General features: G+C 35.0%; 1 protein-coding gene across 5 annotated transcripts in view; it reads right to left on the bottom strand.

Annotated features, from left to right (window-relative positions):
- AP3B1 (adaptor related protein complex 3 subunit beta 1) overlaps nt 1-13,228 on the bottom strand; it is a 171,193-nt gene that overhangs the window by 112,298 nt on the left and 45,667 nt on the right. For 4 of the 5 annotated variants that reach the window (XM_061376830.1, XM_061376831.1, XM_061376832.1 and 1 more), the window contains exon 7: nt 7,568-7,747. In XM_061376830.1, coding sequence (XP_061232814.1) covers nt 7,568-7,747 — 180 coding nt within the window. Of the gene's footprint in view, nt 1-7,567; nt 7,748-8,350; nt 8,421-13,228 lie in introns of those variants that run through there. The other variant, XM_061376833.1, reaches the window with a different exon arrangement.

Raw genomic sequence — 13,228 nt, 5'->3', positions numbered from 1 at the left:
ATCCAAGCAGATACTCCCTCCTGTTTTCAGGGAATTGGCTAAAACCAGGGCATTTTCAAAGAGGTGAAATTCACTCAGAAATAATTGTTTTCCCACAGATTTCATCTAAACGGGACACAGAAATTCTGAAGTGTTCTTGAGTTCAATTAATCCCTGCACAAAGAAAGCTTTGTATTTTTCCTTCATCACTAGGTTTTTTCAAACGTTTAACAACTTTCAAAGGGAAGGGAGGAGTACAGTTTCTAGAGTTGTATTTTGTAAAGACTCAAGATTGGGTCAATGATATCACGGTCTAAAGATCAGCTTCACAGTTCCATGACTCAAATAATTTGGAGTTTAGTATCCTCCAAATCCAGGTGATCTTATGACAATTATGCATCACCTGTAAGAAAAGGACTGCATCAGCATGTGACAATTTAAATCTTTCTTCTTGCAGCTCTGAACTACTAAGTGAGATTATCAACAGTATCTATTCTTTACCTTTAAACCCTACCTTTGGTCTAAGCTCAGTTCCAGCAAACAAAAAAACTATTGCACAAGATCCTCCAGGATCTTCTTGATACTCTTAGCAGTTAACTATGACAGCATATCTGTAAACAGCTCTCCTAGGGCAACTCTGAGACATTATTTTGTAAAGCAATTAGTCTTCCCAGTCAGCTTACCTTGTGGTATCAATATCTTCTGGAGCTGTATGTTCAGTACTCAGTAAAACATTTTCACATTTCTTTAGAAGAGCTAAATTTTACTGTGGCTAAGAAGCCTCCAATAAAATTCTGCTAGTTTCAAGAGATTTTACACAGAATTCAGAAAAGCCTTCTACATAAACAGTTTCCAATTTGTAAATATAGCAATCTTGATGCCTAAGATGCACAAAGCTACTAAGACACATACACATTAAGGCATTTTCAGTCACAACACTGTTCTTAGTTTAACTTTCAGCATATATGAGTTAGACAATAAACAATAAATTAATCAAGATTCATTTGCAGGATACTACATCTTTTCTTCTTCTATACATATTCTAAGATTATATCCTTGCATATTCTCATTTATAAAACTCTCTATAATCCCCATGGAGATGTATATGTTTATTTCACTCTTGACAAAAAAAACAAACAACTTTCCCATATAGCATAAATATGTAAACTCATTTACTACATGAAAGTCTCTTCAAAAACTCTTAAATCCAGCCTTACATGACTTCAAAAATTCACCCAATAGGTTTTGAATGCAAATTCAAAAATGTAATGAATTATAAGACTTAGTAAAAAATAAAAAAAGAAACAAAATCCCTCAAAAAATTATAATAAATAAATTAAAAAAAAACAAACCAAACCCGAATATTCGAAGCCTGAGCTCATAACAGTTTTATACTACAGCTCTGAGACAACAGCATCACACAGGTGGAAGTATGGGTTTGAGGACCACTGAACATTAAATTTTTTCCAATATATCACAATTACAGGAACATCTGTGCTGAGTAACTTCATACCAAACTAATGTGAAAACTAAGGAAGTGTTCGAAAGCTCGTTCTCATTTCTATAAGAGGCAGCAACTAAGTCCAGGACTGCTGTCTAAAAACAGGGGCTAAGACTTAACTATGATGCAGTAATTAACGTCTTTCTGCAACACCTCAATTCCCTATTATTGTTTTAACAGTCTCATGATATTTGCAACTAGAACTAAAACAATCAAGTACGATTTTTAGATCGCTTGCATTTATTCAAAGAAGTTCTATTCTCAAAATGGAAGTGAGGCATAAAAGCTTTCTCTTACCACAAAAGACACTCATTTCAATAGTGTGTAGAAAAGGTATGATAATGAGAGTGCAAAGTTAAAGATTTAAAAAGCAAAGAACAGAAAAATGTTTAGAGCATAAGAAGAGAGGAAGGACAGAAAACACAAGAAAAAACAAGAACGGATAAAATAAATATTGCAAAAATAAAATAGAGAAGGAGCAAAGGTGATGGGATAAATTAAAGGGAAAAGACACCATCTGCTTCTGGCTAAAAGCTCCCCATCCTTCAGACCACAGGACTAAATCCTTCTTCCTCCATATCTTGTTTATAATACATGATAGATACTGACTACGATTTCTAGAGAATATAGTATCCTTAACCATTATTAAAAGCCCCAGAACTGCTCAAACATTTAATCTAACTTCTGAATACAAGTTCCAAATTCTCACATCAACAACCTGTGATACACATATTCTGCTGGTAAAAGCCATGATGGAAAAGCTCATGTTGCTACCATTCAAGTTTAAGTTATCCCAGTCTTCTTGTCTGGCATTTTTCTAGCCATAAACTGGGACAAACTTGTGGATGCTCTGTCAGAGAGATGGACAATCTAAGATAATTTGCAATTCTTTATATTTACTCTTTCCCATGGTCCTTATGCCACAGCCAATCAAGAATACTACCTGATATTACAAGTGTACAGCCTGAGACTCAGGATTCTAAAGCTGAGTCTGACCTCACTGAGGTCTTTCTGAAATAGAGGAATTAAGCAAAGGTTTACTTTTGCGAAGAAGAAGCTAAGGGAAGCTTATTTTGCAGCTCTCAGTTATCCACAGAAAATTTTGGTATAGCAGTGAAAAAGCCACATAAGTTACTAGACAGAATAATACCCCTCAGATAGATGCCCAGAATAGAATTTATGAATATTTTGGCATCCAGGAAGGACATTATTTTAAGACAGCATTCATTTCATATTGTTCACATAATTTTCTGTAATTAAAAATCAAAGCTAGGTTTTCTCTGATTAAAAATTAAAGCAAAAATTAAAGCTAGAAACTTTGCTATATTATGGGCTGCTGGTGGTCTGGTACATCTGATCTTTAAATTAAGAATTATTAGCATTAGACAGCTGATACTTAGATTTCCATGAAAATATTGCAGTGCTTCCCCTCCAATTAATTTTCATATCTTTAAGTCAATCATCTAGACAGAGATAAAAACAATTTTATCAGCTTATTTGCAACAGATGGCTAGAATGCCTCTTATTCTCTACATATGTAATAGAAACTCCTCATCCTGAGGCAAGAAGGTGAGACTACAACACTGGTTGGAGTCCACAGAAACTTCGTCAGTGAAATTTCTGGGAAAAGTAGTGGTTGCTTTCTTAATTTGAGTTGATACAGATGTCCTAGAGAACTTGCCTACACAGATTCTACCCATTGCTGCTTTTCTACTGCAAGCCTGTCATGAACTAAAGGAAATCACAGCAATGCACTCTGCTGCAAAGATAAATGGAATTTTTATCTAGCGACTGTAATTCTCTTTTACCAGCAGTGTTTGGCAGCCACAAAACAAACCAGATCAGGAAATTCATTCAGGCTGAAATTTAACTCTCCCTGTCCTTTCAGTTATCTTCTGTTGATTCAATTCCTTTATCCAGATTGCCTTAGAAACAGTACCATTAACACAAGAGAAGGGAGGGAGAATATAAGCATACCTCCACAGAAAGACTGTAATGCTCCATTTCAGTGACAAAAGAATATGATCATGAAAATAGCCTCAGAGTAAAGCCACAATATTCGGAAAGTTTTGCTTAGAATTTTAAGTAATCAGCTTTCCACAATCAACTAAAGGCCATTTGGTTGTTATAAATCTATGCCCTAAGTTATACTCATTAAGTAGCATACCTGGTAAACAAATAAAACTGGTATTACAGTAAGGCAGCTAGCCAGTCAATTTTATGCCCTTAATGCTTCACGAAGTATCTTCAAATAAGCGACTTAGTTTTAAACATTAACCCCTCCTCCTGTATATCTGAAAGAACCTGGTCAGAGAGTATTGCAATCTGACAAAAAGGGAAACTGTTAACTGAATCCAGAATCCTCCAATTCAGGCTGAGGATTCTGACAGGTATACTAAGAATGGAAGAAAAAACACTTGTTTCCTTAAATTTAACCCCTTGTTCTTAACAGCTAGATCAGGCTCAAGTAAGTCTACTCATCAATAGGTTTCACAACCACATTGGAAGAGGGCAGCTTAATGGAAACTGAAAATGAGGTGACTGCTTTTGATCTCTAGGGAAGAAAATTCTCTGGCCTCAAATCCTTTAGGGCAGGGGAAAAAATAAAAAAAATAAATTAGTAAAACTATCATCTGGTAGAACCACACAGCACAAATATCTACAATGAAACTTCAGTAAGCTCTACAACGTACCAATACAGAACATATCTTGATTAATTTTATCCTGACTGTTATTAATCAACACTTCTTAAGTGTGTTTGACTATGTCTCCTTACTCATCTTACTGCAGGAGAGCATAACAAAATTAAATCTTCTGAGAGGCTGAGAGGAGAAGGGAAAGGTGTAATCAGGTTGATTCGTTATTAAATAGAGTATTCCATGTGCAAATAGTTCAAAATACTTTAGTATGTTTCTTTTGTATCAATTTATCTAGGTAAATCACCTAGTTAACAGGAGGCTATCAACCTAAATACACCTTTCCCTCCTTCTGTCTCAGCTTCTCAGACTTCACAAGTTTTATTATGCTCTCCTGCAATAAAGCAATAGAACTGACTCAGAATACTTGTTACAGAGTTAGCAAGTTTTAGAAAGGTTAAGGAGAGAGAGTATTCCCTGTATGTTGTGCTTTAACCTTCATATTTACAGTTTATTCAATGTGCACCCCAATACAGGGAACAAAAAAAAAATAAAAATATTCTGAGCAGTACCAGACACTGCTGAGCCATCTTAAGTACCCATCACGTGTAGCTGTGACCTTTATGGAATAAACTAAGAATTCATAACTGTAAGATACTAAGAAAACTCTACAAGAGCACGAAACACTTTACAGCATTTAACAGAAGACCAGAGATCACAGAATGGTTGAGGTCAGAAGAGACCTCAGTATCTCATCAGTGCTAGCAATCAAAATAAATAATTTCAATCTGTTTCTTCCTGTAATCCCTTGAAAGCCAGACAGCCTTCCAGGATTCATGGTTTCAGGTATATACATTCAATGACTTGCTATTTTTATCCTTGAAGTCCTCATGCTTCTAGATAATTTTCTCCAGGCCTATATTCTCTCCTCCTGTCAGTTATGTCAAATTCTTAGCACTTTAAATTGAACAATACTTCATTAATTAATCCTAAAAGTATAAGCTTGTGCCATGCTTTTCCTAAGTATTAGTTTATAAAGAACTTTGTTCTGACCAAAGTCCACAATCAATCTGAACTCACCATTTTCTACCAATCTTAACTGAACACCAAAAAAGTTGTAACCTGCAACTGTCTGAAAAAAAGCTGAGCAGCCCCAAGACTCACTGTTTCTTTGCAAGACTGGAGTCCCAGCTTCACTTTGCTCTCTACAATGACTGTCAAAGCTTCTGATCAAGCCAGCTATTTGTAAAAGACACCCTCCCAGACTGAACATACATTTGATGGTGGATCTGTAACACCAGGACAGCTGAAGCAGTCGCTATGTCCTGTGATCCCCATCTCCTTGCAAAAACAGGTATATGGCTTAACAGCTTGAAAATCAGTTCCTGAGTTTCTAGACTGCAACTCAACACCTTCACAGAAACCAAGAGCACCTGTACTTTAAACATCCTCATGGGTTAGGCTGAAAGTTGTTATGCTTCAGAAGTTGTTTGCAAACAACTTGACAGTCCCAGCAAGTCCTGCAACAACAGCAGGGCAAAATATTTAAACTGTGATGTTTAAATGCAGTGTTATTTTAAATGCAGTGTTAAATGCTTAAAAAGCAGCGTTATCTGCCATCAAAAACGTCACTTCCCAGAAAATTTGTTTCCAGTTAGTTCTGAGCAGGCATTTTCTCTCAGAAAATGAGTGTTTTGCTTGTGTTCCGGTTAATACACGTTAAACCTGAATACAATTCACATGGAAAAAGGCTATTCCAAAACTGCTGTTCGCATGTAACTACTTAAAAAACACCCTCTAAATGTTTCAAAATAAACAGGATAAATAAAGGGCATTCTTCCTCCCACTGTTCATGATCAGAACAACATATTTATCCTTCAAAGAAGATAAAAATAGCAATATAAACCTAACTATTCTTGGTTAACGGGTAATTCAATGAAAGTTCTGCAGCAATTTTAAGCATATTGTTCAAAAAAAGTGTTTTTCTCTGTAACTGGCAAGTGTCCCAAATTTTCTTTAAGTTTCTAGATGCACAAGAAACCAGTTCAGAACAATACACCATTGCTTGCTGGGAATTAGCTCAATTTGAACAAAAGCAGCATATGCTTCTCAAGAAGCAAGGTAAATTTTAGTGAATAAAAATGCAAATATGCATTTTAACAGCCTTGAATTTATTAATCTGATAGGTTTAATTTCCATTTTCCTGCATCAGCTTTATTTATAGTGTCATGCCCTATAAATATGCTGTTATTTTCTATAGTCAAGCACCCTCTTAACAAATCTTCTCATTAATATGTAAATTTAAAGTCTATCGGTCTTCTCCCTGACAGCGCCATGAATTCCTAGTGCACTATATAATCGGCTTTGACTTGGCATCCACTATTTATCATCAAAGATGTCAGTTAGAAAAATTATGGAAAATGCACTGCAATTGATATGATTGCAATCTACTTTGTCAACACTTAATTGTTCCTCAAATCATACATTTACATATAAACAGCCTAAATACTGATCCATAATGATGCAAATAAACTAAATTAAAAATCTCTTCTACTGCACAAGATGCCCTGTTGTATGATGAGTTCATTTAAGAAGCTATTGACAACGGCATGTATTTGAACTAGCCCCAGAAAAAAAAAATCTGCTAATTTAATTGCTGAGTAGGCAGTCTAAATTTTGGCCTGAGATTCATGAAAGTGGAAACAAAATGTTATTAATACTTTATATTAATACCTTGTCACTGACCATAGCAGGAGGGTTGGAACTTGATGATCTTAAGGTCCTTTCCAACCCTAACTATTCTATGATTCTATACCACTGATGACCAATTTTAGGTTGACACAGGCAGTATTGTTACACAAACCTTTTACATTCCTAGAGCAGAAGCCCCAGCAACAACTGTCATCCATCCGGTTTCAGTGAAAAAAAACAACAAGTACATTAGAGCCTTAAAGAAGCCCAATCCCATCAAGACCGCCAACCTCTCAGTCCAAGACAGGTCATTCTCCACTTCTACTCTTCCTTTGTCCAGTCACTAACTAGAACTGGCTTAAACCAATTATGAAACTGTAGCTTTAGGTAAAGCAAATTATCACTTTCGATTCTTCATAAAGGTCAGAAAGAAGAATTCAAGTTACTTTCTTTCAATAAACAACATGTAACAAACACTGACTCAAGGATGTTAAGAAAACATAGTAATTAAGTTTCTCTTACTATATATTTTACAATCTGTACGTAATACATGACAGATTATAGCCTGGAAGGAGGATTCTCATGTTCTGAAATAAACTGGATGCCTCCTGTTAATGAAACTTCAGAGAGGTAAAACTTACGCATTTAATACCTATGTTAACTAAAATCTGTATAAAAATGCACCTTGAAAGTCTAAGTATCCAACAAGTAATTCAGAAATGCAAACACACAACTGTAATTTAAAAAGTCACAAGCTTACCTTCCATGGGCTTACAAACTGTGTACGTGCATATCGAGTTAACATGTGGATTATAACAACTTGACCCCACTCTTCCACATCAACCAACAAGTTACAGAGCTTTCTGTAGTTCTTGTGAATCAGATCTATTCTATCTGGGCACACTTCCTCAAATGCCATTACAACGCTCCCAGCCACCAGCTAGAAAACAAAATATAAATAGGTCAGTGTTCCTTCTACAGCTCATTCACAAGTAAGAATAAGAACTAATACTAGCAATTCTCAGCAATTTCAAATTGTTTCTATTCAGTGAAAACAAACAACAACAAACCTGAGCCCAGATAAATGGCATCTTACTTAAAACAGAATTGGAGTAAGTTTATTAGAACAGAGAAAACATTTTCTGCTTCTATTACACACATAAATCTTAGTTCCTAGTCCTGAAGACACAATGCAATGTAAGCATAATTTTTTTTCTTTCAGTTATAGTTTCCAAATAAATTATCAGAGAACTTGTAATTAACTCAGAAGTAACAGGCAACAACAAGTATAATACAGTGGTATGTCCAACAAGGTCTATTGGGATTCTCTTATCAACACTGGCATGAGCAAACCAAAGAGGAGGCAAGTGAAGTTTCCCAACACTGGAATGTGTTGGAATGCAAACTTAGGGTTTCATGAACACACTTCACGGGGGGGGGGCCCCCCCCAAGAAGTCATAAACCCAAGCAATACAATGGAGATACATTAATACTTTTCCTCCAAGCACACAACCAGAATTTCTGCATGTTGTTCAGCACTTACCTACCAGTTCCAAAATTACAGAAATTGATCATTTATGCTCTCCTACATCCTCATGCAATTTTTTGCATCTATGAGAAATATATACAAAGATCCTCATACTATGACTTTTACAATACCAGCTTTCTTTTCTAAGAGAAATTTAAATAGACTCTCAACATTATAATAGCTCAATACTTACTAAAACCTTTTGATACAGCATTTTCTTTTATAAATAAAGGAAACATACGTTGAGGTTACTGCTAAAATTCTGGTGGCTGGTTACCTTGACTGTGGGAAAATCTCAAAAGCTGACCGTGCCTTGTGAAGACATGCCATTGTGTGACTGGAATTACTGTTCTTTCTCTTTTAATTGCTTTAATTAAGATTTGTTTTGTTGCAGAATACACGTTAAGTCAAATAACTGAAACAATGACACTTTATATGAAGCAGCTGATATGTATGCAGTTAGCATGCATGCAATATAGCCTTCTGGCAGCAAATTAATATCATATTCTATCTGAGCACTGGGGATCTGCGTTTCAACTTCTAAAATTTCCCCAATGACTTAAAGTAAGCAATTAAATACGAGTGCAGTTTATTGAAATGGTACTTTTTGAGAAATATTAAATACAATGATATTCATGTTACATTTTTCTCCCTGTATTTGGCTGACATTTGGTTTATTAGTATGCACCCAACATTACAATTGAAAGAAAACAGCTCAGAATACAGTCTTGCTATTATGCTAAACAAGTTTCAGGCTCTGTGGGGAATTTATGAATTACCAATAAGAATAAACGTGAAGTTGCATTTATTGCCTCCAGCCCTGTCCACATACTGGTACCTGCTGGTCTCAGCAAGGATACAACTCATTCCAGGGAGCAAAATTTGATTATTTGATAGAGCTAAATAAAACACAGTCTGCGTCTAAAATAATTTACCATTTTTTGTGTATCCCAAAAGCAATAGCTCTTTTTTTTTATCTTGTACTAACTTTCTTCTTAATAACATGCTGCAATAAACTATTCTGCAATTCAAAACTGCTGCAAGCTGATGCTTAGGTATTAGTTCAAGGCTCAGCAGAAGGCAGTGGTTAACTCCAGGCTATCAGTCCTAAGTATCCTACTGGACCAGATAAGCTGAGGGTGAAAGAGAAGAGTGGCAAGAACTCTCTTGCAGCAAAACAGTTTTATCAGAATGCAAACCTCTGAACTACTGTTAAAGCCAGCTTGCAGAGAACAGTGTGACAGATCTGAAGTTTTGTAAGAAAGGGATAACACTTTCAAACCACAGAGACTTTTTTCAGATCACTGTCCCATAAACTTTATTGCGGATATTCTACTCTTTAACACTGCAAGACAGTACAGGGTCTCTTGAAGAGTTTGACATACAAGAGGAGAAAAGGAGAGAGGGAAAGAGAAAAAGTGAGGGTGGAGAGACTGACACACAGATCAATACATAAGAACAGTCACAGCTTAATATTTAAAAATACCCTTCAGTTGTGAAGGATGACATGAATTATGCTGTCTGACTGTAGTTCTGGAGTGGAAACCCTTGCCTTTTACTGCTACTTGTACTGCACATTTTTGCTGTATTTCTCTTTCATTTGGATATGATACAATTTGAAAGCTGAGATAAAATAATACATATAACATTAATTTAGATCTTTCAAAACCGAGCAGGTATCCTGTGAATAGCACTGGCTTTTTTACAGTTACTGTGAGTAAAAACAAACCTAATGCAAAAAATAGTTATACTATAAAACAGGAATTCTGAATAGTTACTTATTTCTATATACATGGGTCACCTATTAAAATTTAGAATGAAAATGCTGTCACTTGTGAATGCTTAAAAGACATTAATAAAAATTTGAACACAAAACGTATGAAATGCAAGAGGTGCACTGGATGAACAAGCATTTTATTCCTGTGGCAAGTCCCTAGATTTACAAGTTAATGCAGGAAATGCCATGCATCACGAGACAGTCACATCTCTCTTCCCCATTACTGCATTTTCAAAAATTACGCTTTTCATTTGAAAGGGGCAGAAAAAAAAAAGAAAGGGAGAATGCACTAGTAACTAGAGGATTTACCTGAGGAAATTTCCTTTCTTAATAAGAGATTATTTTCTAGTTGACACTGCTTCCCCTATAGAATGATCCTACTATATATCTAAACATCAGAGGAACAGCTAATAATCTTTGTTTATTGAAAGCTCAACATTCCATAAAAATATTTAGAATTAAAACAAAATGATCCAATCAGAATATAAAACCAAAAAGTATCGGTTTCCAAAAAACAGTCAGTTAATTTCCATCTCGCTGTGTCAATAGTAGCTTTTTGTATAAGGAGAAAATATAAATCATTCCAACAAAACTCGCAATGAGCTCATCAAATTCAAATGCTGCTTTCCATTTATGTATTTTTTATATTAAAGCAATAAACATGGTTCATTTGTCTTCCACTGGTTGCCATGTTTTTCTGTGCTGTTGCTATGAACTTCAGCCATTAGCTGTGCTCCAAGGTAAACTATATGAACCATCAACAAAAGTGACACCCAATCTATGGAGTTCATATTTTCTCCAGATTATCTATGCTAGTTGACAAGCTGGTAATGAAAAAAATCACACTAAGCAAATGGTTCCTCTAATAACAATAAATTTTCTATAAAATTATGAAGGGTACAAAACGTTTCCTTGCATCTATTTTGTCATGAATTCTAATTAACGCTGCAAAAACCTGAGAGTGCTGGGTCATCACAAGAAGTGCATCGAGGTTTGATTGATAATACAGTGCAAGTTGGCCTATGCTGCCAAGATTCCTCTCTCTCAAATTAATGGCCACCCCACCTGCCCTAATCATACAGCCCAAATGATATCCCCCTTCTTATTTCAATTTTCTGGAGGCACGGAAACTGGAAAAGATCAGTCATTTATCTTCTAATAGCAGGATAATAGATCTATCACAATAAAACATCTGCACAAACTCGGTAATTTTTTTTTCCACAAAAGTGAAGCTTTTACCAACATTAAATCAGTAAGTTAAGAAAATACTGTCTTATCAACATATTTGGGTTCCAAACTAAAATACTGAGTTATTAACAGAAGCCTGCTGTTAAAAAGTAGAAGCTTAGCTTTCTTTTCCCATTATGCCCAAATACTGCTTTTGTAAAGATTCCTGGGATCGTTTTTTAATCTAAGGGGTCTCACTTGGCAGTCTGCAAAAGGAATCTCAGTACTCACACATTTGCGTAAAGACTTTTTACCCCCAAACCACAATTAATACTAAGTTGCATCTGTAATATTTAGAAGGAAATTATCACACCAGAAGGGAATTTAAAAAATATTTAAACATTAGAAGTAGTTCAATGTGATTAAGATACTTTCAAAGTAAAAAATATTATTTAAGCAGAGGCTAAAGGAAAATTTAGCCTTTAGAAAAAAATGTAAATCTTAATTAACACTAAAGAAATTCCATGCAGTAAGCTAATCATCAGGCTTGTTAAATTAATCGAAAAATAGCATGAGTGAAGTGATACAGAATCAACTGAAAAGAAAAAGTGAACTAGTTTCCTCTAAAATACCCAATTACACCTTCACACATTACTATGTAACTAGCTATATGGCTTTCAGGAAAAAAAAAAATTTAGCATAAAATATGTACATGTTTTTATCTTCTTTTCTACCTAAAATCATGTCAGCTGCTGAATTATCTAGAGTTACTTGAAAATTAAAAGGAGCAGGCATTCATGCTCTGGTGGTACCTGCTTATCGAAGTCTGAGGTATTTTTTTCTGTAAAGTAATGATAAAAACATAGCTAGGAGCTTCTTAAGCCTTTATAATAAAAATAGTTATAAACATCTTATCTGTTTAACAATAAAATACACTGGCACAAAAATCACACTTTGTTGATACACTCTTAATTCCCAGTTAGCTACCCTTGAGATATGTTAACGATGGTATGCACTTGATAATTTTGCACCTTAGATTAACTGAGAACTTGGCTTTTAATTGAATCTTCATGTTAAGTCACTTAAGGAGTAGAGTGATCTTTCATTTAACTTACCAGAAATGTTAATGAAGTGCCGGGTTAAGGTTAGATCTCATCTTATTTTAAATTTTGCGTACCTCAGCTTACACTAAAATATACTACTGATTGAGACCTAAAAAATGAACATATTTTGTTCATTCTGATGAAACAGCTTCATTTTACTGTAATAAAATTATCATCCAGGCAGTTTCTTGCTATTTCAAATGTAAAATTACTCTAATTTAAATACATTGTGCCTTTTCTTTGCACCATAAACTGCATTAATAAACCACAATACCATGTCCTCTGAAAAAAAACAAAGAAACCAAAAGCTGGTTAACATAAATTTAAAGGCATCTGCATTTAGTAGTCATACTATTTCACCTTAATGCACAGATTATGCCGAACTTTCAAAAACCCTGCTTGAGATTAGAGAAAATAAACAAATTACAAGTAAAAATTTACTTTTAATTACAGCTAAAACTCAAGCAACACTTGGACAACATTCAACTGTCCTATACATCTTTAATATTCATAATTACAGTCTTCCTTCAAACATGTTTAAAACAAATGGACCAAAAAACCCCAAACACAACCATCACCACCAAAAAAAAAACCACCCCAAAACCCACCCACCATTCAAAACCAACCAACTGAAACACAACATTTCAAACAAAAAAGTTAAATGGTGGATTTCCCCACACCCAGTTAATATATACAATGCATTATGGCTTGCCTAGGGAGTATTAGCCATAATAACAGTAACACAGAAATGCCAGAAGTAACCTGACACTTCCATCAAGGGAAAGAAAGGTGGAGAGTCACTGGTGCTCAACAACTCCCAGTGTCACTACGATTTCTCACATTCTA

This window comes from Neopsephotus bourkii, unplaced genomic scaffold (genome assembly GCF_033783945.1).
Source record: "Neopsephotus bourkii isolate Nb327-2 ecotype Australia unplaced genomic scaffold, CSIRO-AGI_Nbou_v1 NB_1740, whole genome shotgun sequence".
Taxonomy (NCBI): Eukaryota; Metazoa; Chordata; class Aves; order Psittaciformes; family Psittacidae; genus Neopsephotus; species Neopsephotus bourkii.
This window is presented reverse-complemented; position numbering and strand designations above follow the sequence as displayed.